We start from the raw sequence: 27,067 nt of genomic DNA on the forward strand, positions 1-27,067 counted from the left end.
CTTTTTCAATTATTTCCATCATATCCTTAAAGTTAAGTTTCCTGACTACAAGATCGCTATACAAAATAAAACAACATCTGACGTTTGTATGAAGTACCATGATATATTTGGTCATTATATGTAACGTGTTTTAAATACTAGGGAGGGGCATTATATTTTATACTAAGAATATATATATGTATGCTTGTGTAAGTGATTTACACTATTGGGCATCATCAGGTCTGAATTCAGTGAATGCTAAATGCTTATAGACTGATTGTGATAATTCATCATGTGGAACGCTGACACTTCTGTATTTCAATGCGGATAAATCCAACAAATCTTCGTTTAAGTCCTTTACGGATGTAACACCTAACAATCTCATTGACATCTCCAGTTCTTCTCTTAATATATCTACTGCCCGTTGAACACCGGCAGCACCATAACAGGAGTTGGCATATATAAATGGTCTACCTAAACCAACACCTTTAGCACCTAAACATAAGGCTTTGAGAATATCAGTACCACGACGAACACCACCATCGATAAATATGTCAAAATTCTTATCCAAATTACGTTTTTCTAACTCAGGTTTGGATTCTGCAAGAACTTCGATAGGTGCTCTTGAGAAATCTAGTTGTCTACCACCATGATTGGATATAACAACACCCTGGCATCCAATTTCGGCGGCTTTTATAACATCTTCTGATCTCTGTACACCTTTAATAATGATTGGTAATTTTGTTAATTTCTTTAACTCTATGATATCTTTCCAAGATAATGAAGGATCGATGAACTTTGATAGAGCTCTAGAGGCACCGTCAGCGTCAGCATCAACCTTTGCTTCTTTCAACATATTTGTTGATTCTTTCTGATTTGCTGAAAATTTAACTTTTTCATCTTTTTCTCTATGTCCCAAAGCTGGGGCATCTACTGTAACAAATAAAGCCTTGACACCTAATTCTTCGACATGTTTAACTAAATCGTTTGTAATCTTTCTGTCAGAGTTAACATATAATTGAAACCAGATCGGTTGGTTTTCTGATACTCTTGCACCCATAACTTCATCAATAGAACAAGAAGCCAAAGTTGATACCATTTGTGGAACTTTTGTAGAACCTTGGCCAACACCTCTAGTGATATCTTTTTCACCTTCAGCTGGATTACCCAATTTACCTAAAGCAGCGGCAGTTGCATAAAATGGAGCATCAGACTTTTGGCCAAAAAATTCAGTTGATAAGTCAATTTCTGAAACATCTACCAAAACTTTTGGTTTGAAGAAAATACGATGATATGCAGAATGGTTTTCTCTCAATGATACTTCATCGTCAGCAGCAGAAGAATAATATGCCCAAGCTTGCTTTGATAGGATATGTGATGCTAAATATTCAAAATCATATAAATTCGAAATTGCACCAATTGATGGTAATAAAGTCTTTAAACGTTCTTTTTCAGCAATTTCCTCAGGAGTTTCACCAGGAGCATATTTTGGACAAATATAATCAGCTGGCATTGGTTCATTTATTACACCAATTATTTTGTCCTTAGGGATAAATTTCTCTATAGTGTCAAGAGGATGTAAAGGTAGGAATATATTTGAGACGTCTTTACCAGCATTCCCAACAATCACATCTTGGCCGCCAGGATGCTTTTTAATGAAGAAAGTTAAATCATATACTATGTCGTTGATTACAACCCAGCAATCATCCTTTGAGTTATGTTTTATGACTTCTTGCGGAGTGATTATTTTTAAACTTTTCTTTGATAACTGTTCAATTGAAACATCATTTGAAATATTATTAATGTTGTTGTTTGTATAAAGATATGCCAACAAAGTAGTTGATAATGCAGAAGAAGCAACAATTGTAGTTGTTTTATAATTTTTCCCATATTGATAATTCTTATAGCCCTTATTTTTCAAAGAAATCTGGGAAGTAGATATACATCTTGATAAATTTTTAAATTTTAAAGGTTGCCTTACAACCTTTAATGCAGTGATATTATTACGAATCATAATATATTGACTTTTTATCAATGATTCTTAATTATTTAATTTTTTGAAAGTTGTTGTTTAACTATATAGAAGGTAAAAACATGTTTGATTGAAATAAGAAAAATGAATTTTATAATAAATATTGTATCAAACAATCCCTATATATATAGTGTTTTTGTTTGCATTAACACATTACTAAATAATGAGTCTTCAGTCTAATATACTGTACGTAACTGAAATTCTTCAAGTAATAAGAATAAGGACAGTAAAAAACCAATAGCACAAGCGTTCCCTAACGAAACTAACCATATATAAAATTCGATACTTCCTCCATTAGAACGGTATTCAACCAGTTAATCAAATTTCACAATTACTCCTTAATAATGTATGATGTATGATGTATGTGAATTAAATAATATTAAGAAAAATCACTACCTTAAAGGATCCTGCTATCCAATCGAATCGAATCAAATCAAATTCATTGAATAATAAACATCGAACCAAAAATACCAATAGAAAAAAAAATGAATAAGAATCAGGGAAAGACGTCAAGTTCATGTAATAAGAAATGAAACTAGTCATAACGAAAAAAATAAAATAATGAAATATTTTACCAAGGAGAACTGTAGAACTTTCGGAAACATGGTAATATTTAAAACAGCTTTCTACAACCAGAATAACGAAGTTACCTGGATGATCCTACAACTTCTCATACCGCATTCAATAATGGATTTTATTCTATTACAGAACTTTAATTCGAGACATCTTACGTATTTGAATTATACTCTTTCGACATCGGAATATGTCAACCAATATGGACTTTATGGAATCAATCGAATCAATCAATCATATGGTTTAAACAAAGTAAAAGATAAGATAGGATGCTATAGCATTAGAGTAAGATGGGAAGATAGATAGTTGTATATAGAAGTTGTCTCAGGATGTCTCAAAAGCTGGGGAAGTTGACATGTAAGATGAAGGAATCCCACCTTTTGAGGTTTCGGTTAAGAAGTTACCGGTTGGTCTTCTTTCAGAGAATAGAGTACTCTCTGAGTGTAGGTAGTTCTTGTTTCTTGCTAATGGAGTGGTAAATGGTACAGTTAGATGAAATTAGGGAGGTGGGATATAATAAGAAAATTAAATATATCACTTTTAGTCATATCTATCTATTCTTTATATAAATTTGGAAATCTGATCAAAAACCTCTCGCTGAAGTTTTTCAAAAAGTTGGCAATTTTCAACTGTCTTGTTGTATTAAGTATAGAGGGGGTGGGGGGCTCTTTATGTTCTTTCTGGACTTTAAAGTTTTAGGAATTAACCTATATGTGTGTTCCCAACTGATGGTCAAAGAGACTACAGTGCTCAGTTTATGTGGGTCTGTGGCGGGGAAGGAAAGAATGAAGAAGGGATTGGTTAATCTGGAATTTTATTATAATTGTTCCTAATTGGTTTCCATTTGATTCTTGAGTCTTGAATGTCACATGTTGTAGTCTTCAACATGCTTAAACCAAATTTAAGCTTTGGCTAGGTTCAACCCTAAAGTTTATTGGTTCAAGTAAGAACCATCTTGTTTTAGTGTAATTGGATGAGGATTTGGGAAAAATATATATATGTATTTGAAAATGAGAAACTGTGAATTGGTTATTGCCATCACAATACATTCTGTATTAATTAATAGGCTATATTGTTGGTTTCCAAGAGGTTAAATATTTTCTTCTTTGATTAACTGGATAAAAAGATATATATGTTTTTGTTTTGAATCTTGTGTAATATTATTTTAGTGATATATTTTAACTCCGAACAAAACATTAATTTTCCAAAAAATATGTTAAAATGCAGATTAATAAATAATTCTGCCAGGTACCATTAATATTAGATTTAATAGGGGGGTTTCTCGAAACCTTCATTTTTAAACAAGGATTGCCATGATTACTGAGAATTATTGTATTTAGAATTACATGCTAATTTAACTAGTCTTGACATACCCATATTTGGAGATTACTTGGCTTATCTATGACCGCGGAATTCGTAGAAATGGAGGGTTTTCAAGATTTGGTGAAGTTAGATTAGGAGATGAAATAATTGAAGAAAACAATATAGACAAAGCTGTAAACAATATAGTTAGAACAGGTCTTCTATTGACTTCAAGTGTTTTTTCGGTATTGCAACTGACAAAAAGATTTATTGGTAAGAATTTGCAAAGTTTAAGAGAACGTGTAACTGATAGAAGAGGTCTAAGTTCTACTAGATTATTCAATGATCAATTTTTGGAAGGAGGTGAGGAACTTTTGGAAGGTCATGATGAAGATGCAAATAATTTGACTAGTTTTTTCACTAATGACAGTAACTTTGATATTGTTCTGACCTAGAAGGTTCCAGAATGTTCCTTATTTCCACTCACACGTGACTACTTTATAAGATGTTCATGACGTCATAGATATATCTATGATAATGTAACATAAATCAATCTATTAATATGGTATACAATAACTAATCAGGTAATTACTAACAATCAGGTTATTGATTGTTTGCAATATTGTAGAACATTCTAGAAACAAAATAAAAAGAATATTATTGGTAAATTACCAATAAACTAAAATACTTGAGTGAGAGTGCAAGGAATTGTTAGAATTAATGATTAGTAATTACAAGATTGTGAGATCGAAGATTAAACGTATAAATACGGACACTAATCTCAAGATTAGGATAATCTGATTTCCAAGATTACCTTTACATATTTATATTATTATTTTATATTATATATAAAATCCTCACGGAGAAATATAATTTAAGAAATATGTCACCTATTAAAAATGATCAACAATTTCAACAGATATCGATACAGAGAATGACCGAAAAACTTTTGTAGAGAATCAGAGGGTTGTGAATTCTTTACAGAATCGTTAATAATAGTAGATTGTTTAGTTGTTTGCAAGGACATTCTTAATAAGTTGATATTGATCCGGTGTATTAAAGTATAAAATATACACATGGGAATATAGTACATATGATAAGTATCAATTAAGATCTTATCATCTCTTATATACAGTGCTTGAAAATTCTAAACGGGTCAGAAATAACACTTTAGTGTAGAGTAACATTTATTTATCCTTTACAAATAATATTGTGATGAGTATGCCTTACTCTTCACCACATAACTCTGACAATTTTAGGTTACAGCACCATGTGTCTCATCTTTCTTATTGCGACACTAGTTATTTTATTACCCGGACCTGTAAAATTATTACAATTACATTTACATAATTTTCAGAAAACTTCCAAGAAATTAAGCTCGCGTGGCGTAATGGCAACGCGTCTGACTTCTAATCAGAAGATTGTGGGTTCGACCCCCACCGTGAGTGCTTTGTTTCTTCTTTTTTGCTTCCTGTTACAATTTTTTGTAGCTGCTCAGTAGAATAACCTTTATTGCACTTCATCAAAGTGCTTGCATTCTTTTTACATCTGATAGTCACATTAGCTAATTCTGATAATCAAAACATTTAACTGAAAGTAATCTATAATTATTGAACCCTAAATGTTCCGTTACTTATCCCACATCTCTAATGTTAAAATAAAAATTAAAATAGTAAAATGATGAATGATTCAATTCATTATTCGTTATAGTTCATAGAATAAATAATTACATAGAATTTAAATATAATAAATTGCAACTTCAATTATAGTTGCTTCTGACGTCAAAAGATGATGATACATGATGACATGCAATGATTTGATGAGTAGCATCAATTTACAAGAATATGACCACATTATAAGATTTTGACAGTGAGGGTTAAAATAGTAGATATTTTCGCGATAGTGATGACAATGATGATGTGTAACAATTCTCAATGTTAGATTATTGGAATGGTAGTAAAGTATCGCAAAAGATAAAATAAAATTTCATCTTGAAATTACAAAATGATTTTTAATGAGCAGATTATGGTTGTGGAATATGGCAAAAAATGGATAGTTACACGAACCCTAACTTTCAAAGGACTAAAACATAGAATAAACAGACGCACACATAGACACACAAACACATAAAACTAACCTAAGTTCAAAAAAGAAAATGGAGGAGAACATCTTCACCAAAGGATGAAGTACTTGGAAGATCAAAAAAATGGTAATGACTTTAAGAATATTAGAAATTAATTTATTGGTTTGTTGACAATTGATTCGACAATTCCTTGTACTTCTCAGTTGAGAAAGATTTTGGTCTTTCGATAGCAGCACCGTAAGCTCTATCCATAATCAATTGTGGTAATACACCGAATGCTCTTGCAACACCGAATAAGACAGTATAGAAAGAGGCTTCAGTCAAACCGTAATATTGCAATAGAACACCAGAGTGAGAATCGACATTTGGCCATGGGTTCTTTGTCTTACCATGTTTAGTCAAGACACCTGGAGCAACATCGTAGATAGTAGAGACCAATCTGAACAATTCGTAATCTGGGAAGTGTTTCAAAGCGAATTCTCTTTGAGCTGTGTAACGAGGATCAGTCTTTCTTAATACGGCATGTCCATAACCTGGGACAACTCTTCCAGAGTTCAAAGTATCCCACAAGTATTTTTCTATAGTTTCCTTTGAGTAATCACCTTTGACTTCTTCTCTCAACTTGAATAACCATTCCAACACCTCTTGGTTAGCTCTACCATGTAAAGGACCGGCCAAACCGTTCAAACCAGCGGCTAAGGATAGATAAGGAGAGGACAAGGCAGAACCGACCAAATGGGTAGTATGAGCAGAGACATTACCACCTTCATGGTCTGAATGAATAGTTAGATACAATCTCATCAATTCTACAAAGTCGGTGTTGGTGAAACCCAATAGGTTTGCCAAATTCTTTGAATAGTCAGCGTTTTGGTCAATTTTAGAGATTTTACCATCTTTGAAAACGTTACGGTAAATTTTTGAAGCGATCATTGGCAATTTACCCAATAAATCCAAAGAATCTTCAAAAGTGTAGTTCCAGTACTCTTTCTTGTTTACACCTTGAGCGTAAGCCTTTGCGAATTTTGATTCTGATTCTAAAGCAGTGACTGCGATAGAGAATTGAGCCATTGGATGTAGATTTTTTGGTAGAGAATCCAATAAAGCCAGTACATGGTCAGGCAATTGGGATCTGGAAGCCAAATCTGCTGAGAAGGCCTTAACTTGTGAATCAGTTGGCACTTCGCCGGTCAACAATAACCAAAAGATGGATTCTGGCAATGGTTCACTGCCTCCGGAAGAAGCCTTTGGCAATAATTTTTGAATTTCTGGGATGGTTTTACCTCTGAACCTGATACCTTCGTTTGGATCGAGGACGGAGCCTTCCCAGACCAAGGATTTGATACCTCTCATACCACCGTAAGTTTGGGAGAGAGTGACATTATCGATGACTACATCGCCGTATTTTTTCTTGAAGTCTTTGATTTGATCTACTTTTGCAGGGTAGATGTCAGCAAAGGTTTCCTTTAGAGTTTTTTCGTTGTTTGGGACTGAGGCGGAGAAGGCACGCAAGTGCAGGGAAGATTTGAAGAGGTTATTTCTCAATAGGATTGAAGTTCTTGCAGAACTTGATAGAAGGACAGATGACATTGGAAATTATGGGAACGTATATGATATGATATGATATGGGATGGAATATGAATATGTAAATTATAGAGTAGTGTAGTACAGGGGGGACGTGATGGAAGATGAGATGATAGTGTTAGGTGTTGCAAGAGAGAGAGAAAGGGAAACAGAAGGTGAGACGAGCAGGATGAAGATGATGAAGATTGGGAGGATGGATGAGATGAACCTTTATATAATGTTGCTTCGGATTGATGAACATTTTTGAACCCAAAGACGAGGATGAGCGAAGGGGGACGAAGGGGGGGGGGATGGTGGATGGTGGATGGTGGGTATGGAAGAGGAAGAGCAAGTGTTAATGGAGGACATAAGGAGGGACCGAAGGAAGAGCAGTCGGCATGAGTTATGAGGAAAGAGAGGTTATGATAGCAATGCAAATGGTAAAGAAGAAGTTGATGATGTTTGAAGCTGAAGCTGAAGCTGAAGTTAGCGTTGATGTTTGATGGTAATGGGCAAATAGCAATGGGCGATGCGATGGTCTACACAAAAGATGGAAAATGGAAAATGGAAAAAAAGAAGAAGAGGAAGATCGGGCAGACATCGACATCATCACAGGAATTGGGCGATAATCAAACCATCCAGTTGAGCTGAGTTGAGCTGAGCTGAGTTGAGCTAAGCGACACTATGTATGTGTTACGCTGAGCTCAACTTGGCGATGGGAAAACAGGTAATTAATACCTCTCTGTTTCCAGACCGAAGACACAGAGCTGCTGCTGCTGCTGCAAAGGATAGTCATGTACATTTTGGTTTGTTTTTGGTTTTTGGTTTTGTAGCCAATTGGCTGGCGGGAGAAGGCGACGGGGAACGGGGGGGGGGTGGGAGGCAGAACGACAGGGTCACGCGTCGGAGTGGATGTTGCGGTTGCCGACGAACGGGCGGAGGAACCCTGGATTATCTGTGTGTTTGTGTGCCGTGCTCGGTCATTCGTTGTGTGTGTGTGTGCTGGCGTGTTTTTTGAGCCGACAGATTGCGATCGCTTGATGGTGTGTGGTTTTTCATTGGGCAGCCTGACCGATACACTTGCACTTGCATGTGTATGTGTATGTGTTAGCGAGATGTCGTATCGTGTGAGTTCGGTTTGTGGGACCGAGTGCTCCCAAACTGGGAATTCAAGAGGCAACAAGAACAAGCACGCACATATATGCTTCTGGACGGGAACAATGATAGATAATACGTTTATCAATTTGGGTTATTATGATTTGCTGTTCTCGGTGAAACCCAAACCAAACCAAACCAAACCATACAATTTATTTTTAGTTTGGTTTACTACTACGTTTAAATGTTGCTTTTCTTTTTCTTACAGAACAGAGGGCCCAAAAAAAAAGTTTGGCTCTTACAATTTTATGCTTAAAATCGTAATTAAAATCTCTTTTTCATGGGGCGAGCCGGGACTCGAACCCGGGACCTCCCGCACCCTAAGCGGAAATCATACCTCTAGACCACGCGCCCGTTGTATAGAGTAGCTCATGAAGCTACGGGTCCAATGCAGTGGGCCACGCACATGCTATTCACGTGATAATCACGTTCCTTCACTTGCAAACAACTTAAAGTCCTTTTTTGTTTGTTTTGTTTTGTTTTTTCTTCCAACGGGAAATCTATCAAAAAAACACACAAACATTGCGTAGTATTTTAGATCCGTGTCAAGGAGTTTATAGAGTAGATTAGTTGGGCTAGAGCCAAGTCGTAGGACGAGGAAAACAAGACACAGGAACTAGATACATATACAAGAGTTGACCACCCAGTTGCTTTCGGTTTTGCATTTGCTTTGCCAGTAAACTACCCGGCCCTGTCCTCGTCCTTGCCATCCACCACCGTGTCGTACAAAAATACATCCTTTCGCTGTTTCCTACACAAATCAGTTTTTCCTTTTCTTTTCTTTTCTTGCCTGGCCTTTTCTTTCCTCTCGTTTCTTTTCTCTAGCTTCTTGTTGCAGCAAAAACAAACTTCTCCCTCCCTCCGGCCAACTACGTCATCTTTTCACAAATACTCGTCTAGTCAAATATCTACCTGCGCTGCTAAAATAACGTCATTTCATTTCATTTCTAATCAAAAAAATTTTTCTCTCTCTCTCTCTCTCTTTACCATCCCATCCCATCCCATCCCGTTAAACTCTCCTCACTTAAAGATCTCATCTCATCTCTCTCTGTTGCTCCATAAGCAAAACATTTTCACAAATTGCTTTCAGTTCCATCCAGTTCCACTTGCACTTGCAACTTGCTCTTCTCTCCTGTCCTACATGCCTATGCTGCCAATTTGTTTTATAATTACTACATCTGGATCACATCTTGGGTCAAAACTATTTATACTCTCTTGTATCAAATACTCTCATATATATTAAAAACCATATACTCTCTACTATACTCTACTTCCAACCATCCCATTTCTCATTTCTCATCTTGGCCTCCAATATAAACTATACAAAAATACACTCATTCACAAACTAAACAAATCCACATTTCACAAACTCAACTCATCCTATCATCAAGTCCATCGTGTTCTCTCCCACATTATTAATGACAGATATTGTACTACAACCTGTGCCAAAATCACACTCGTTCTCTTCAAAGTTCGCAAGAATCTTTGGCTCAAAACAAAACCCTACTATAGAGACAAATATCCAAAACATAGAAAATGATTCAAACTCAAATTATACTCCTTCAAACTCTCCTTCACCAATCACCATAGATATGCCAGTATCTTCAGCCGAACCATCAACTCCAACATCAAACCAATGCAATAGATTCGCATTACTACAAGATGGCTCACATCAACATCTCTTGAGAGGCTCCAAGAGACAAGAAAAATTATCATTCATGGTTAAAAAATTTATGTCTTCTGATGAAAAAATAAGAGGTCAAGCAAAATCTGCAATCCCACCTTCTCTATTGAACAATTTCATCTCCCAAATTAACAACAAAGAACATCCTTCTCCCCAGATTACTCCTGTCAATTCCAACCTGGACAATGCTACCTCAATGTGCTTTGCTCAGAAATATGGTTCTTGCAAAGAAGTCATTGGTAAAGGTGCTTATGGTATCGTCAGAATTTGTAGTAAAAAGGATAACATAACAAATTCTGAGAAATTATTTGCTGTAAAAGAATTCACTAAAAAATCAAATGAACCATATGATAAATATTCAAAAAGGTTGACCTCGGAATTTTGCATCTCTTCTTCTTTAAATCATACAAATATTATTAAAACCTATGATTTATTCCAAGATTCACATAAAAATTATTTCGAAGTAATGGAATTCTGCCCTGGTGGTGACTTATTCACTTTAATCGTCGCTGCTGGTAAACTGGAATATGCTGAAGCTGATTGTTTCTTTAAACAGATCGTCAAAGGTGTAGTTTATATGCAAGAAATGGGGGTCAGTCATAGAGACTTGAAGCCTGAAAACATCCTATTAACTTCAGATGGTATCATTAAAATCGTAGATTTTGGTAATAGTGAATGTTTTAGAATGGCCTGGGAAAAAGATATTCATTTATCTGATGGTATCTGCGGTTCAAGCCCATATATTGCACCAGAAGAATATATCCATGAAGAATTCGATCCAAGACCAGTAGATATATGGTCCTGTGCTGTCATCTATATGGCAATGAGATCAGGTCGTCAGTTGTGGAATTCAGCAAACAAAGATGATGAATTTTATGCAAAATATTTGGTCGACAGAAAATCAAAAGGTGGATTCGAACCAATCGAATCTTTAAAAAGAGCAAGATGTAGAAATGTCATTTATTCAATGCTAGAACCAGTCCCTCATAGAAGATTGACAGGTAAACAAATTTTGAATAGTGAATGGGTAAGAGAAATTAATTGTTGTACTGATTCACTAACTAGTTCTACTTCTTCTTGCAAGACCCTTAACTAACCAATATATTTAGTTTTGGTTATTGTTCTTAATTTGTCATTTACCGCAACCCCGTCATTAGCATTCTTTAAAGTCATATTCATTGCATCATAGGCCCTGATCTTCATCACATTTCAGAGATATTCAAGCATTCATAATATTTTTTTTTTTTTTTTTCATTCTTCTTTTTACAATTCTAATTAGATCGATTAAAAGACCAGAATATTCTAGGAAACAAATGTATTATCAAAAGGTAATAATGGATTTTGTATTTACATAATTTATTATTGTATTATTATTTTATTTATCTCATTTTCATCATCTTTTTAAATAATTCGCCAATTTAGATTCAATTGAGGATTCTTTTTAAAAATGAAGATTAATTCATAACTTGAATTATATGGATAATCCAAATAATAATTTCGATTTATCCTTAGTGCTGGTTTCATACCAACACTTTCACCTTAGAGTATGCTTTACATTCTTGATCAAACAAAAAATCATATTACATTATAAGATTAGTTTGGATTAACTTAAAAATTCTAATTTTTAGCTGAAAATTATTTTAAAGTCAACACAAGACCAATCTTATATAATTACACACATGTATATATGCATATATATATACTTGTTACCTCGGAGACACTATTTTATACCTAAGGCACAGATGTCTAAAGTTGTCATTTGATGTAATAAATCGGAGATTTTGTCATCCAACAACCCATTTGCGTAATCATCTCTAGACTGTTGGTCCAAGTATTGTTGCACTTGGGCCAGACGAGTGTAACCATCAGTACAGAATCTCATTTGAATTTTCACTAAAGCTTCAAAACTTGGATCATAATAAGGCACCCTCAGAGCAATTAATTGAGGTAATTCATATTTCAATTGATTATTCAAGTGATCAAAAATATCTTTAGCAATATTTAACTCCTTTTCAGCTCTTGGCAACTTGGAGGCATCCTTTGCAGGCTTATCAACTAGTCTACGTACTTTAGCCTTGGCAGCATCATAATCTTGCTTTTTATGATCTCTTTTCTTGATAGCTTCTTCAATTTCTTTGAAATAAGTAGAAAACTTAGCAATTGGATCCAACACAGTTTCTCTAAAAGGACCATCTAACTGCTTAACAGTTTCAGAATCAAAATCTTGAACACATTGCAAGTAGTAATTACCAACATTATAACCACCACCACTGACATATTTAGAATCATCATACAAATTAGAAATTACCTCAGCAATAGTAACTTGAGAAGCAGTAACTGCTCTCAAAGAATCCAAATAACCCTTGGACTCCTTCTGCAAGGTATCACCACTCTTTTGTAAAACCTTATAACGACGTTCCTCCATATTATACTCCTTATCAACTGTTTTGTCAACATTTTTAACTATAACAGTATTACTGGCCCTATTAATAGCCTTCTTGAAACCATCCCAACTCATTTTTTCCCACTTTTATCTCAATATTTTACCAAACTACCAAACTATAACAACTTTAGACCGCTATAGATACGCTCAGTAACTTCTAAACCTCCTTTAAACCAATCAATAAACCTATTAAAGTTAAACTTTTACTCCCATTTATTGCTTGAATATTTCATTTCTTATATAGCAAAAAGCTTTAGTTGAAGACCCGATACAATTTTAACATCAAACAAATTTAAGGACTATATAAAACGATGATTAAACAAGGTAATTTATCGATTTTAAGGATTGTTCAAAGTTAAGAAGCTGTAAACCAGTGGTTATGGAGTTTTGTTAATGGAGTCATATTGTTATTTGATTGATTAAATATTATATTACGTTATAAAAGGCTATGAGAGAACTATAAATATACTCATATATATAGATAAGTTGTTAACAATCTATTTATACAACGTATGGTTTAGAGAGAGTTAAGTCAAAGGTTTGCATAAAATATAGGTCATAATTGGTTTTGTTCATTAACTGAGATCTTGTTTGGTGCGTGGTGGACCAAGAAGTTTTGAAACTTAATAGTGAGTGACCAGCATTCCTAATCGATATAACTTTATTTTTATCGTATTATTTAATCGGTCTTGGACGCAGATGGATATATGTTGAAGGTGAGGAGGATGTAACGAGATCTTAGACTAATTGAAACGAATTAAATTAAATTAAAATTGAATTAAATTAAACTGAATTGAATTGAATTAAAACTTGTTGAAAAATCTGAACGTATTGAGTTAGATTCGAATTAAATAATAACCTTTTCGTTTGATGGCAATGGGAATGGATGTGCCAAGATGTACGAGTTTTGTCTCGTTGCCAAACCTGCGTATGCATTGTACCATGCAATGAATGCAGTGATTACCCCAAACACACCTCCTGCAACTTGAACACTATGTCTACCAGAGAACGAGGCAATACATAACAATAGGAATGTCATAAACAGCATGAAGAATAAACCAAAGAACAATACAGTAGATTTCATTGTACAAATAACAACACCAAGAGTAAATATCGCCCATCCCAACAGGTAAAAACCTAACGCATTATTCAAGTCACTAGGCTTTGCAGTATAAGCTTCTAAAATACCGAACCATGGAATATAAATAGCACCAAAACTCAACCAAAAAGCACCATATGAACACAATGTGGTACCACCAAAAGTGTTTTCCAATGCAATTTCCCAAATACCAGCAATAGTTTGCATTAAGCCACCATAGAACATAGCTAGACCAACAATAAGATTTGGAACAACAATACCTTGAGCACCAGCATTATACATAGATAAAACAAAAGTACTCAATGCGAAAGCTGATAAACCTAATGGTGCAGGATTAGCAAATCTATGAACAGGAGCTGGCGCTAAACCTGGATTCAAAGTACCACCAAAAGCTTCATACAAATCGGATCTCAAAAATTTTTGTCTACCAATAAAGATGTATTCATCATTTTCACCAGCTGTGTATACTTGACCTAATGAATCCGTTGAAACACTTTTACTTGGCGCAGAGTCATTATAACGTCCAGTTTCGGTACCGTCACCATTATAAGTGATTGGATTGTTTTCCAAGTCTGTATTAGTGCTGCTTACTTCTGACATATTAAAAGGGTATGATAAATATGCAAAATCAATATAATCTTTAGATTATTACTATTACTTTTTGGTTTAAAAATAGGAAAATTTGTATTTTCAATATTGAACTTAGTATACTGGTATCTTCGAATTAATTTTATTATTATTATTATTAGTATTAATATTCTGTGATATCAGTAAACTAGAAGTCTTGATTTTTATTATTCAATGATTTATTGTACAAACTTTTAGTTTTTGTTGGTGTTTTAACAAGATTTAGGAGTGAAATAGAAACAAGATTAGAGGATATTAATCGAATAAGATTCCAAAGATTAATTTTTAGAGATGAAAACTGTATTCTTTTATATGATTTCAAATTGGTGGATAATGATAGACCTATATTATTTTTCTTTTTACTATTGAGGTTTCTTAAGCATGCATTTAGATTAATAGATTCTAAACTTAGCCATGTCGCCAAAGAGCACTAGTATATTCCTGAAGCTACAACGTTATTTCCCAAGTTAAATCTAATATTGGAATTGTATGATAAAATATAAAAATAAGTTACAGGAGAAGTACTCATTACCGTTTGACCTATTCAATATATTCATTATACCCTTTTGAAACATCTACAGAGATTCATTGAGAAGACCGAACTTTCACTGGAGTTCTGTTTCTATTAAAATTTGCCATTCCCCCATAAATGATTACATTTAGAGTCAAGGTTCCAATTTTGAGGTTGTCATAGGCTAGAAGTTCAGGCAATACATAGAGTAACTTGGTACTCTTCTCTTAACAAAAATAATATTAAAAACGAAGACCCCATAATAGTATAAGTTCAAGTAACGGAATTTCTTTCAACCCAAAATAGAGGCATAATGATGTTTACGTATAGGTCCACACTAAAGTATTCACACCAGCGAATTTCCAATGCCAGTGGTAAGACTAATTACAACGTTGATTACCAGCAGTGAAAGCGGATGACAAGGATGTGGATGTGGATGAGGATGATGATGTTTGTCGATGATGATAATAACGGTAGTATGATTTAAAAGGAAACATAAAAACATAATATCAAGTCTCCGAGTTTCTCCCACAGAGTCCCGTATCCCTTAACGAACTTGACATTTTTTTCTATGCTCTCATTTCTTATTATTTCTGCAAGAAAGATCACACATAAAAAGTAAAAAGAACCAACATAATAACAACCATCGTAGTGATCATAAATCAACAAACTAAGTTCGATTCGACCATGAACAGTTCTTCCTCATCTCTTTTTCACCTCCCTACCTATCCCTTTCTCTTAAAAGTAAGAACTTCTTCAACGGTACATTTGTTCGATTCCTTACTTTTCAGTTGTTAAAAGCATTTAACCAATAAAGATCTAGATAACTTAATTGATGAGGTTTCGAAGAGACTAGACAAGTGAAGTTTAACTACAATATTTTAAGCTGTTCGGTGTATTGCATGAACTATCCATCATTCATCAATTACCTATTCCCTTCTCCACACCCCCTCCTTCTCCTAGAAAGTCCACTTCTCAACCATATATACCCCTCTCTATTTTATTCAAGATTTGAATGAAGTTGTTATTTGAACCAAATAAAGAAGTATATGTTTCAAGATGGGATGGATGATTAAACATGCATGCATCTCCAGTTGTCAGTTTTCGTTTCTTTACTTGGTAAACCTTTATACAGGAAGGGGTAATTTATCCTACTTAAAATCAGCCTTGCTTTACTTGTTTTCACTTTTAGTTAAAAATGGTATTATAATAACAAAAACAATAACAATAACAACAAGAAACAGTAACAACTTAGTAATTAATTATGCCATTAATATCATTATACTCGTTACGATTACGAATTTTGGTCAAGACCTGCAACTAACCAAGAACTGTATCCTCTATTGTTAAAAAGTGGTAAGATCGAAGTCGGTTGCTTTTAGAGGTTAATGTTGGTGACTACTTGTTGGGATGACCAACGTTAAATGATAACAACCGATTTTAATGCAATCGTTTTATGGAACGAGCCCTTGTTATACTTTTTAGTCTTGCAGTTTTGTTAATATTTTAAGTTTAAGCTACAAATCAACAAAATTCTATGTTAAAATATACATCAACATTTGTAGTCAGCCGTATCTTGTATAGATTTCAAGCTAATGGATTTAGTTGCTGGAATCAATGCGAATGAATCTCTAACAATAGCCATACATTTCTGAAAAGTTACAATTCAGGTCTTTCAGAAGAGGGGACTATATTAATGAAGTTTCTTGATAACTGACTATGTTTACAATTATACAATACCGGCTATATTAAAGATACTTGATTATGGAAAAGTATGATCAATCAATTTCAAGATGTTGTACTAACTTCTATAAGAATGTTCCACTTGAGGTGAACCTTGTTTTCTATAATAGGTTACTTTAACTGTGCCACTGAAGTAGCAGCTTTGTTCAATTTTATGTTCTCAAGGTTGAAATCTATATTTGCAACTCAAATTAATAATAACAATGATCATAAATCGATGCCATTATTATTAGCAGTAAATCATTGTATGCAATTGTTATTGAAATTATAATGTATATATAAAAATATATATAGGTATATGCAGATTATTTTAGTCTCATGGTTTCCTCCTATTGGAAGTTAAACGACTTGTTTCTTTTATCAAATGAATTTCTTTATTAAACTTTAAAAGATTAACCTAATATGGTTTCTTTTTTGTCCATATTAATCTTGGATTACTTAGTTTAGTTTAGTTTAGTTCAGTTCATCCCCCCCTCAAATAATACTCGAGTTCAATTTTAAAGTTTATTTATAATGTCCATTCATCGAAGAAGACTGCTTCTTTATCATTTTGTGATGCTGGCAAATATCCGTAGTATTGGAAAATTGAAAACTCATCATCATCATCATTCATACCTTCCTTTGAGCTTTGAGTAGCTAATTTTGTTGAGTTAGTCATTTGTAAAACACTTTGCAATGTTACTTTATAACAGTCAAATTCAGGTTTCTCTAATTTATCATCAAATACTAATACTTCACATAATGCTCTAATGTTATCTGTTGATAATTCAACATTTGCAACTTGTGCTTTACTAATAAACACCAATATTTCTTCCACAGTTGAGTAGTTTTTAACATTTGGTGCATATATTTGTGAACTTTTAAAACCTTCAGAGAAGTTTTTGAATCCATTTGGAAAGGTCTTTTCAGAAACAAACCTCCAAATAATAGTCAATAAACTATTAATAAATTCGACATCCAATTCACTATCAGTAAACCATGGTCCACCAGTAACATCAATCGATGGTTGCAAATTATACAACATATAAATTTTTCTAGTAGGATATTTTACACTCTTGACACTCTTAACATATCTTTGGGATTCTAATGACTTCAGACACTTTAAAACAACATGTTGATGCAAATTAGTACGAGCTTTAATCGTCTTAGTCCATATACCTTCTCTACCACTGGCTTCAATATGAGAATAAACTAGAGCTTCCTCTGCTGACATGGTAGATTTCTTTTCAGCTTCAGCCCTTTCGACAGCTTGGAACTTCAATTCATTATTTTGCTTGATCAATTTAATCAGATTTCTATCTAACAATTCTTGGATGTTACTCATTAATTCACTTAATGTGTTGATCCCGACCAAATCTTGTAATTCCTTTTGTGTATATAACTGTCTACTTGCATCTGTGATCATCTTAGTGTGTAGATTCTTTGCTATATCCGAAAGATCAATTGCAGATCCATTGCCAATTAATCCATTCATAGTGAAATATTCTTATTTGCTTTTATTTGATATCAAATCACAGGAACTTGAACGGAGAAGGGTCAAAGATTAATAAGCTAAATGAAGCAATATACGTACTTCAATCCTTGGCCACACTAGAGATACTGTTTTCTATAAGTTTAGAGATCAACAACATCATAAAGGAATCAATTTTAATTGTCATCTCATCACATCAAAATATGTTGATTCTTTTATTCATCGATTTTTCATCGATTTTTTTTTTGGTTTCTTTGATTTCTCATACCGGGTATACCAATACCATCACGTGATAATTGTTTCAAAAATCGAAAACGGAAAAATATCCCAAATGAGTCCGGGTAACACATTGGCGGCTAAAAGGAATCTCACCAAGTATAGTGTCACATGATCAATCAAGAAGTTTAAAGATATAAAAGTAATACACAAGCTGTATCGGTTTCATCAGTTTGCTATTTTTATACTTTTAGTCAACCTTTACATCTATCAATGGCCAAGTATAGGCGATCGACTTCACAATAACTATCTATGTTTTGCATACATATTTGCAGTTATTTAAATGAGTTTATATACTGATTAATGCTATACCAATCTTTAGCTAAATATACATTATTTGAACCCTTTGACAAACACTTGATGAACCTTTCATCTGGTGTATCGATGAATTCTTGTAGTTTAGGATCAACGATGTTTAGAAGAGTCCTAGTTATCCTTAGGAATTTATCTTTGTTCTCTAATGGGTCCAAGAGAAGTATTCCATTCACTCGTGGATGTAATAGGCACAAGAGGTCAGTCTCACTATCTCCTATATACCAATAAACATTCGGACTTGTTAGAGCTGAAGAATTATCTTCGTTTGAAGTAATTATTTTTTCTAAAGTAACAACTTTATCTGATCCAACAATGTTATCTCTTGAAAAAGTCCCTGTGTAGACACCATTGTCTAAAAGAAGATCGTTACAATTTATAGACTGCAAAGGTATATCGATCTCGCAGTTATTTTTAATTACGTTACTAATGAATTCCTTTGACCAATTGATTGAAATGATATTGAAGTGATGTTGATAGTTTGTTAAAAATTGCTGGAAACCTTTACGCACCAAATCATGACAACCTGGATCTCGTGCAAATTGCTTCACTTGGGATACAGAGATATCTTTGAATACATTGTATTTGGTCAATTTATCAATGCTCAACTCTTCAATATTTGCTTTCAAGAATTTTTGATAGTTAAATTCATTAGATAATGAAGAATAGTAATCATCAATATTATTTGGCAAAGAGCTTGAGACGATCGGAATTGATCTCTTGAAATTTCTTATGTTTTGCTTGTAGATTGACAAATAATAATCTGTAAAGAACGACCATTCAGGTAAATTCTTATTAGCTTTAAATATATAAGGCATCTTAGCTACGATACTTATTGTATCTTTAACAGTAATAGTTTCATCGAAATCAGCAATGATAACGTTAACCATTCTCAATATATTAGGACAGCCTCTTTTCACTACCATCAGCCCAAGATATGAGTATACATCTCAAAAACAGATCAAGACTACTTAAATTACAATGAATATACAAACAAATTAACAAAAGAATGTTCACACACTTCTATATCAATCCAACTTAAAAAAAGGAGAAGAACCGATTCAAACTGGTGTAATTAAAAAAATCTATCTATGCTTTTTGGAGACTAAGGGAATTGGAAACTTTATCTTTCAATACCCAGTAATGGCCCCCAAATGCAGCAAAATAAAATGATTGGAGTCTTTAGAAAATAAACAATCAAAAACAATTAAGATATCAAAAAGAAAGAGGATGGTAATTGGGAAACTAAAAGAATTCAAGTTGTCGTCTGTCTTTATATACCATCGCAAAATGGATGATGAGATGAGATGAAAAATTTTTGATGATCACGTGTAAGTAAATTTTTATAACGTACAAGAAACGTTTAGGTTAAGGCCAGGGTAATTATAAGTTCTAGATCGATTAGATTATGATCAGTGTTTATCCTCTGGAATAGTTATTAACTAGTCAAACTATGAAATAGGAATTTATGGATGACGCTAATTAACTATTATACATATCACTCATCTCCAAATATAGAAAGTAGAATCTTACCCTCTAGATCTCTTTTCTAGATCATATATGGGGTTATTGACGCAAGACAGTGACTGGCCTTGAAAATAGTGAGAAAATAGGGAAATGGAGTATATGAGTTGTTTCATGGCTGCCGAATTCTATTTGAATTTCTTCATATACTATTGTACTTTATAATATTTTATCGAGAATACAATATAAGTTTGGGATTAATGCATATTAAGTTGAACGACTAATTGTCTATAAAGATGGGATTGTATTATATCAGGGAGATAGAGGGCTTCTTCTACAGGGAAGTTCTGTCCACATCTCTTTCAAATGCAGCGCTACCACATACATAGTTTAATAGTTTAACTTACCCGTATTTATTCACGTGACATTGGCAGGCCTCTAGAAAAATTTGATAAAATTCGAAATTAAAGCTTCATCTCGATGGCTGAGATGAGATGAGATGAGATGAGATGAGATGAGGTAAGGTGAGATCAATTATAAGATAAAAGATAAGCAGTTCATACTGACGAAGATCTGGCAAACAACGATAATTCTCTAATTGGTTTCCACTTCCCTAACCTTTTTAAAAATTCCGAATAGTTAACTAGTTAAAAACTAGATTCCATTTGATTAATACTTTTTATTCGGATTTAAGTAAATATTAATAATCATGGATGTTCTCCTACATGCACATTTACTTTTAACTTCTGATGTTAACGAAATCAGTGGTGATTACAATACCGATGCTGAAAATATTGAATTTACAAAACTACTGTTGTCTGGTAAATCTTATCTAGTGGTTAACCGTCTTTTAGATACTGTTGGTCCAGCTTTGGATGTTAATAACACGGAAAACCTTATTGATAAATTATCAGAATACGTTTCTGAAAATATAATAAGAAAATTAGATGGCAATAAAGCTTTGATCTTGGCGATTGCATTATTGCAAACTTTCATCCAAAATAATTATACAGGTCCACTAGCACCAATTGAAATTAATAAATTAGTATTGAATAATGCAATCTTGGAAAATTCTGATGTTAATTTGGCATTAGTGAATTCTTTAACTGTGTTGGGTCAAGCGTGTTATGAATTGACAGATTCACCAATTTTGCTAGTCCTGTCATTGATATTATTAGAAGCCATCACTAATCAACCATCTTTATTTAAGACAGACCAAAATGAAGAAGCTCCAATTGTAACTATTAATAGAGAGATTACTTCAAGTATGTTGGCTATTGCACATTGGTGGAGAGCCAGAGCTTTGATGGCACATTTGTCCTTGCTTCCTGAACCTTCTGGTTTACAACCAATAGTAGCTTCTTCTATTTTATCTTCCATTGATTTGGCTCATAGTGTTGTAAAAGAGTTACCAGAATTTGTTGAAGAATCTTTAAAGAAAAAGATATATACGATATATTACTTGGAAAATGTCAAATGTTCCTTAGTAATCCAAACTGAACATTTATGTTTGCCTTCATTGATTAAAGTAATGAAGCTTACAGATTTTAAATTTGTGCTTACTGGTGCTCGTGCAAAGAGAACAAAGTTCCAAGAAAAGGCTCACTCTGGTTTAATTATATTGGCCCAATCCTCATCATTTTTGGAAATGACCAACACCGAAGCAGATAAATCAAATCCATCTAGTTTCGAGTTGAACTCAGATATACTTTTAGAAAAGCCTATTTTTGAATCTATTGGTTCAGAACCTTTAGATGAACAAATAGTTAAGAAACAAAAATTAGATGATGAAGAGCAAGGTTTAGAGGAAGATAAAATACTTCCTGTAGCTATTCGTCAAGAGAATATCCCTGTAGAATTACAAGCATTAGATCCTAACGACCAACCTGCATTGTCAGATTATGACAACATCCAATTATTATTACGTTTATATACCATAAGACAAACTTCCCCTGCTAAAGATCCATTAGTTGAAGAAGAGCTATCTGCTATTATTTCGAGAATAATTTATCAATCAGGCAACAAGAATTGGTCCATCTTTTCTCGTAGTTTATGGGAAAGATCTATTATCGAAACTACAAAGGCCAAAACCATCGAAAGAGGTTTGTTACAAATGCAATCTTTGGTGGAAGAACTTGGGATCCAAATAACTACTCGTTTAATACCTCAAAATGCCGATGAAGAATCTCAACAACCAACTCTAAGATTAAAATTCATCCATCAACTACCGTATATGCCTCGTTGGGAATTAGATTCAACATTGGCTGAAAAGTTTATGTCTGTTGGTATTTTAAAATCTGCTGTTGAGATATACGAAAGGTTACAGATGAGTTGCGAAGCTGCTTTATGTTATGCTGCTGTTGGCGATGAAAAGAAAGCTGAGGAAATTTTGTTACAAAGGGTTGAAAAAAATCCAAATGATGCAAGAGCTTACTCTATCTTGGGTGATATTAGGCAAGATCCTACATTGTGGGAAAAGAGTTGGGAAATTGGTAAATACGTTAATGCTAAAAACTCTTTGGCTAAATATTATTACAATCCACCAAGTAGTTCAGGTCTTCAAAGGGACTATGTCACTGCTTTAAAGCATCTAAATGATTCATTAAGGCAATATACATTGAATTTCGAAACCTGGTATTTCTATGGTTGTCTAGGTTTAGAATGTGGAAAAATGGACCTGGCTGCTGAAGCCTTCTCTCGTTGCGTTTCATTAGATGACACTCATGCAATGGCTTGGTCAAATTTAAGTGCGTCATATATTGAACAAGGTAAACTAAAGGAAGCATTCAGTTGTTTGAAGAGGGCCACATCTTGTGATTCCCAGAAGAACTGGAGAATTTGGGAGAACTTTTTAATAGTTGCAGTCAAATTGAATGAATGGGATGACGTACTTTTTGCATGTAGACACTTGGTTTCAATGAATAGAGATAAAAATGGTGAAAAATCCATTGATCTTCCAGTAGTCGAGAAACTAGTTGATCTATTGATATCAACTGATTACATCGTTGGAGAAGAACAAAAGTTGACACACTTCCAAAGGTCATGTGTTGATTTCATTTGTAACATTTTACCAACAGTGATAACAACTAGTGCTAGATGTTGGAGACTTGTCGCTAGAGTTGAGCTATGGCGTAAAAGACCATGGGCTGCATTAGATTGTCATGAAAAGGCTTATAGAGCTGCGTCTCACAATTCTGATATTGAAATCGATGAAAATGTCTGGAATGACACTGTTGTCGCTTGTGAAGATTTGGTCGCAGCTTATGAGTCCCTTGGAGAGATGGAGGGTAGACATGGATCAGGAAGTTTAGTTTGCAAAGATTGGAAATATAAGGCAAGAGCCGCAATCAAAGCATTGATGAGTAAAGGGAAGAACAGATGGGATGATTCTGATGGTTGGGAAAAATTGTTAGAGTTGAGAAATTCGATTTGATTTTAAAATATATGTAACCTGTACCTATATTACTTGCGTTTTTATTTTACATATTTTGATATAGAATATATTTAAATAACAATAATACTAATAATTATAGTAGTAATAAGAATAATGGTAAAAAAGATGTGTTTTTTTGATTTCAGTTTTGATTATTTTTTAATAATTAAAAATTTTGTTCATAGGTGTGTGTATTAATGATACTTATTTTTTACAATTTAACTCAGGTTGCTGAGTTTAATGAACAATTGTCCTTTTCTAGAATTAGATTTTTGATTAAATGGAGTTCATTGAGTACGTTCATTTGGAAAATTTCCTGATTTTTTTCAAATTTCTTAAATTCTGAATAGAATGATTCGATGTCGACGTTCGAAGGTTGATTATTACCACCCATTGTGTAATTGAAGTTCATTTTGTACTGTTGCTGTGGGCGCATCACCTGCTGTTGGTGTTGCTGCTGCTGTTGTTGCTGGTGGTGGTGTTGTTGGGTTTGTTGCAGTTGCAATTGAGGATGATGATGATGTTGGTGTTGCTGCTTTGTCACATGACTCAAAATATTTGCCAGTAACTGTGACTCTATTAGATCGCCTTCGGAGCCCTCATTGCCCTTTGTATACGAGATGTCCGATTTATCCTTCAAATCACTGGCGTATCCAGCCATGGAAGATTGCTGCGAGGCCAGATCCACCTTCATATTACTGTTATCCCCATTGCTGTCATCGCTGTGCCGTAGTTGGCCGTGAGGGTATCCAACTATAATCGAATCTAGAGGAGGCGGTTGAAACGCCAAAGAAACGGAACTCAATTCATCCAAATCCAAACTCCGCGTCCTCTCCAACGGGTCGCCATTACTCTCTTCTACCATCTGAACAGGAATCGAATCTCGATGAACCATTACTTCAGGCATCCGATCGGTAGAATTATCCATTGCTTCCAATTCTCGAGCCCTGTCCCTCCTAGAATCGACATAAACCCTTTTCGAAACAGTATTAGATTCCAATATAATCTTCTCCAGAAGATCGACCATCTCCTCAGGTATCTGACGCCGATCTTGCTCATACTTCACTTTCAACCTCTCGAATTTATTCCGTATAGACCTCAACTGTCTATAATTCCGTTTCGTAATAAAATTATATTTGGACAAAACCAGTTCCCATGTTTGCAACCGATGGGAGTACCTCTTCAAATGAGGTTTATGCTCGTCAATCAACTTCAACAAAACAGAATCATTATCCATAGAAGAACTCATAATTCACAAAACAAAAACCTAAAGACCCTTTTACTCCACGGTTTTTATTATCACTATTATGATTATTACTATTATTATATCGTTCCCTCCCCACTCTCTCTATTCAATTTGTCCTAACAAAATTACTCTACCAAATATAATCCTACAAAATCCACAATCAAAATCAAATCAATCAAAATCAAATCAATCCATCAAAATATCAAATTATCAAAATATAAATACCTATAACCTCATCATTACCATCCATCCCCATCAAACTTTAGTCATCCTTCTTAATCATGATCTAGTTTAACCTCTGACCCTCTCTTCTTATATACTAATTTAGAATTTTTCAAAATTCCCACCAGGTCCTTCCCGTTTCCCGTGGCGACATCAAAAAATCACCAAACAACGTTCGAAATTGAACTCGAATTCGAATTCGAATTCGAACTCGACATTGAAAAGAAAGCACATTTTGGATCAGAAGTGGTTAAGAAGCATTGATTTGGGGCAGGATTAGGAGGTTGAGGTTCGGATTGGGAGATTGGAATCAGTTGAATTGACTACTTCTATTGGATTAGATTATGTTCAGTAGATTTTTGGTGAGACGGTTTGCTAGTGTTAAGGAAATTAGAGTTTCGAAGGTTTTGATGAATGGGTATAGCACAGAGGCCATCGAGGCAAGGTATCGTGTCAAGTTGGAACAGCTGGCAAAGGCCAAAGGGTATGCCAGTGTCGAGGAGATGCGGGATGGCTTGAAGGGCGATATTGACGCTAAGAAGAAGGAGTTTGCTCAGAATGATCCTTTGAAAGGATATGAAGAAACTGTCGGTGTCCTTGGACAACAGCAACAGCAACAGCAGCTGGATTCCAGCGGATTGACTAGATCCAAGGGTCCGCTTGATTCTCCGCAGCCAAAGGTACCATTCAAGACGTTGGACTCGTATTTGAACGTGGAGAAGATCAGTCAGTTGTCCAGACAAGAGGTAGAGTTCTTGTGGAGAGCTAAATGGGCAAACAAGGATAATGTGTTGAATGCTGTGGTGCCAATAGACGTATATGAGAAGATGTTGGCTAACTCCAAGGAAAATCCAGCGTTCGTCTTGCCCTTGCCAAGAGAAGCCGAGGGCCAAGACTCCGGAATGGAATTGCATTACATCCAATGGCAGTTCGTGGGCCCACATACTGTCCATTGTATAATGACCTCTTTAGCAGAGTACAAGCTGCATAAGGAGTATGCCAGACCGCATACCACTTTGCAGTTCCATTCCGAGTTGGCCAAAGACAAAAATTGCGTATTTATGAATGGTCAAGTGGAAACAGACATGAACGTTTCTCTGCAAGACGCCCAGTTGTTACTGTTGAACGTCCAGAGGTTTTATGGAGCCATGGGCGAGGAAACACCATCCTCAAAGCAAAGATTGCAACTGCTAAGGGACTTCACGAAAGGTTCTGCAAGTTTCAACGTAGACACCTTGATCACGCTGTCTCAGTCTATGGAGAATTAGTACTCGCCAAAGAGTGTATTATCAAATATTCAAAGATATAACGTATTGCAACATAGATCACCTGTAAATAAATACTCACATTGATATATCATTATAGTATAAACCGGTACATACTCGTATGTAAATTCTAATTATATGTATATGTATATGTATCGCCAAATCGGAATTCAAACTAGTAATCATCATCTCACCTCACTGCACTTCACCTCACCTCACCTGACCTCACCTCACCTGCCACATCTAGCCAATTGCCAAGGTTGATTATCCAAGGGACATGCATCTCTGGTCTTGATCCACTTGTTAATACAATGCAAATGGAAAGCATGATTACAAGTCCCCCAGGCTGCAACACATTCATTATCAGTTTCAGTCATGGCATTCGGCTGACATTCAATACAAGGTTCCATAATGTGGTTCCTACAAATAGCACAATTATCAACTGCAATATCCCACGACCAGAACGCCACTGCTGTCCATTTCTTGATCTCAAACCTTTTCTTATCTCTAGTCTCTTCTACCACTTCAGAATCAATATCCATCTTCTCACTCATTTTACCTCGAAATATCTCAGAAATTTCAACCAA

The 27,067-nt window shown here is 34.5% G+C and overlaps 11 protein-coding genes, 2 non-coding genes and 1 pseudogene across 13 annotated transcripts; 5 read left to right on the forward strand and 9 right to left on the reverse strand.

Annotated features, from left to right (window-relative positions):
- Window positions 1–202: 202 nt before the first annotated feature.
- Window positions 203–1,993, reverse strand: CYB2 (L-lactate dehydrogenase (cytochrome); the record flags this gene model as incomplete). The annotated part of the gene is made up of 1 exon (XM_001643996.1): window positions 203–1,993. The coding sequence occupies one exon, from the start codon at window positions 1,991–1,993 to the stop codon at window positions 203–205; it is 1,791 nt and encodes a 596-aa protein (XP_001644046.1).
- Window positions 1,994–3,942: 1,949 nt separating this feature from the next.
- Kpol_1014p6pseudo lies at window positions 3,943–4,341 on the forward strand (annotated as a pseudogene).
- A 921-nt stretch (window positions 4,342–5,262) lies between these two features.
- On the forward strand, window positions 5,263–5,334 carry Kpol_1014trna1. The gene has a single exon. It is a non-coding gene; the product is annotated as a tRNA-Arg (tRNA).
- Window positions 5,335–6,125: 791 nt separating this feature from the next.
- CIT1 (citrate (Si)-synthase CIT1) lies at window positions 6,126–7,556 on the reverse strand (the record flags this gene model as incomplete). The annotated part of the gene is made up of 1 exon (XM_001643997.1): window positions 6,126–7,556. The coding sequence occupies one exon, from the start codon at window positions 7,554–7,556 to the stop codon at window positions 6,126–6,128; it is 1,431 nt and encodes a 476-aa protein (XP_001644047.1).
- A 1,410-nt stretch (window positions 7,557–8,966) lies between these two features.
- Window positions 8,967–9,038, reverse strand: Kpol_1014trna2. The gene has a single exon. It is a non-coding gene; the product is annotated as a tRNA-Pro (tRNA).
- A 1,064-nt stretch (window positions 9,039–10,102) lies between these two features.
- Window positions 10,103–11,464, forward strand: Kpol_1014p8 (serine/threonine-protein kinase; the record flags this gene model as incomplete). Its single annotated transcript, XM_001643998.1, has 1 exon — window positions 10,103–11,464. The coding sequence occupies one exon, from the start codon at window positions 10,103–10,105 to the stop codon at window positions 11,462–11,464; it is 1,362 nt and encodes a 453-aa protein (XP_001644048.1).
- Window positions 11,465–12,088: 624 nt separating this feature from the next.
- Window positions 12,089–12,886, reverse strand: Kpol_1014p9 (BAR domain-containing protein; the record flags this gene model as incomplete). The annotated part of the gene is made up of 1 exon (XM_001643999.1): window positions 12,089–12,886. One exon carries the CDS (start codon window positions 12,884–12,886, stop codon window positions 12,089–12,091), a length of 798 nt encoding a protein of 265 aa, XP_001644049.1.
- A 772-nt stretch (window positions 12,887–13,658) lies between these two features.
- ADY2 (Ady2p) lies at window positions 13,659–14,510 on the reverse strand (the record flags this gene model as incomplete). The annotated part of the gene is made up of 1 exon (XM_001644000.1): window positions 13,659–14,510. The coding sequence occupies one exon, from the start codon at window positions 14,508–14,510 to the stop codon at window positions 13,659–13,661; it is 852 nt and encodes a 283-aa protein (XP_001644050.1).
- Window positions 14,511–17,299: 2,789 nt separating this feature from the next.
- RPC34 (DNA-directed RNA polymerase III subunit C34) lies at window positions 17,300–18,265 on the reverse strand (the record flags this gene model as incomplete). Its single annotated transcript, XM_001644001.1, has 1 exon — window positions 17,300–18,265. One exon carries the CDS (start codon window positions 18,263–18,265, stop codon window positions 17,300–17,302), a length of 966 nt encoding a protein of 321 aa, XP_001644051.1.
- A 548-nt stretch (window positions 18,266–18,813) lies between these two features.
- Window positions 18,814–19,776, reverse strand: CTO1 (Cto1p; the record flags this gene model as incomplete). Its single annotated transcript, XM_001644002.1, has 1 exon — window positions 18,814–19,776. One exon carries the CDS (start codon window positions 19,774–19,776, stop codon window positions 18,814–18,816), a length of 963 nt encoding a protein of 320 aa, XP_001644052.1.
- Window positions 19,777–21,023: 1,247 nt separating this feature from the next.
- EMW1 (tetratricopeptide repeat-containing protein EMW1) lies at window positions 21,024–23,747 on the forward strand (the record flags this gene model as incomplete). Its single annotated transcript, XM_001644003.1, has 1 exon — window positions 21,024–23,747. One exon carries the CDS (start codon window positions 21,024–21,026, stop codon window positions 23,745–23,747), a length of 2,724 nt encoding a protein of 907 aa, XP_001644053.1.
- A 223-nt stretch (window positions 23,748–23,970) lies between these two features.
- DAL82 (Dal82p) lies at window positions 23,971–24,996 on the reverse strand (the record flags this gene model as incomplete). The annotated part of the gene is made up of 1 exon (XM_001644004.1): window positions 23,971–24,996. The coding sequence occupies one exon, from the start codon at window positions 24,994–24,996 to the stop codon at window positions 23,971–23,973; it is 1,026 nt and encodes a 341-aa protein (XP_001644054.1).
- Window positions 24,997–25,559: 563 nt separating this feature from the next.
- On the forward strand, window positions 25,560–26,483 carry ATP11 (Atp11p; the record flags this gene model as incomplete). The annotated part of the gene is made up of 1 exon (XM_001644005.1): window positions 25,560–26,483. One exon carries the CDS (start codon window positions 25,560–25,562, stop codon window positions 26,481–26,483), a length of 924 nt encoding a protein of 307 aa, XP_001644055.1.
- Window positions 26,484–26,710: 227 nt separating this feature from the next.
- On the reverse strand, window positions 26,711–27,034 carry HRT1 (SCF ubiquitin ligase complex subunit HRT1; the record flags this gene model as incomplete). Its single annotated transcript, XM_001644006.1, has 1 exon — window positions 26,711–27,034. One exon carries the CDS (start codon window positions 27,032–27,034, stop codon window positions 26,711–26,713), a length of 324 nt encoding a protein of 107 aa, XP_001644056.1.
- Window positions 27,035–27,067: the final 33 nt, after the last annotated feature.

Source organism: Vanderwaltozyma polyspora, genomic scaffold (genome assembly GCF_000150035.1).
Source record: "Vanderwaltozyma polyspora DSM 70294 KpolScaffold1014 genomic scaffold, whole genome shotgun sequence".
Taxonomy (NCBI): Eukaryota; Fungi; Ascomycota; class Saccharomycetes; order Saccharomycetales; family Saccharomycetaceae; genus Vanderwaltozyma; species Vanderwaltozyma polyspora.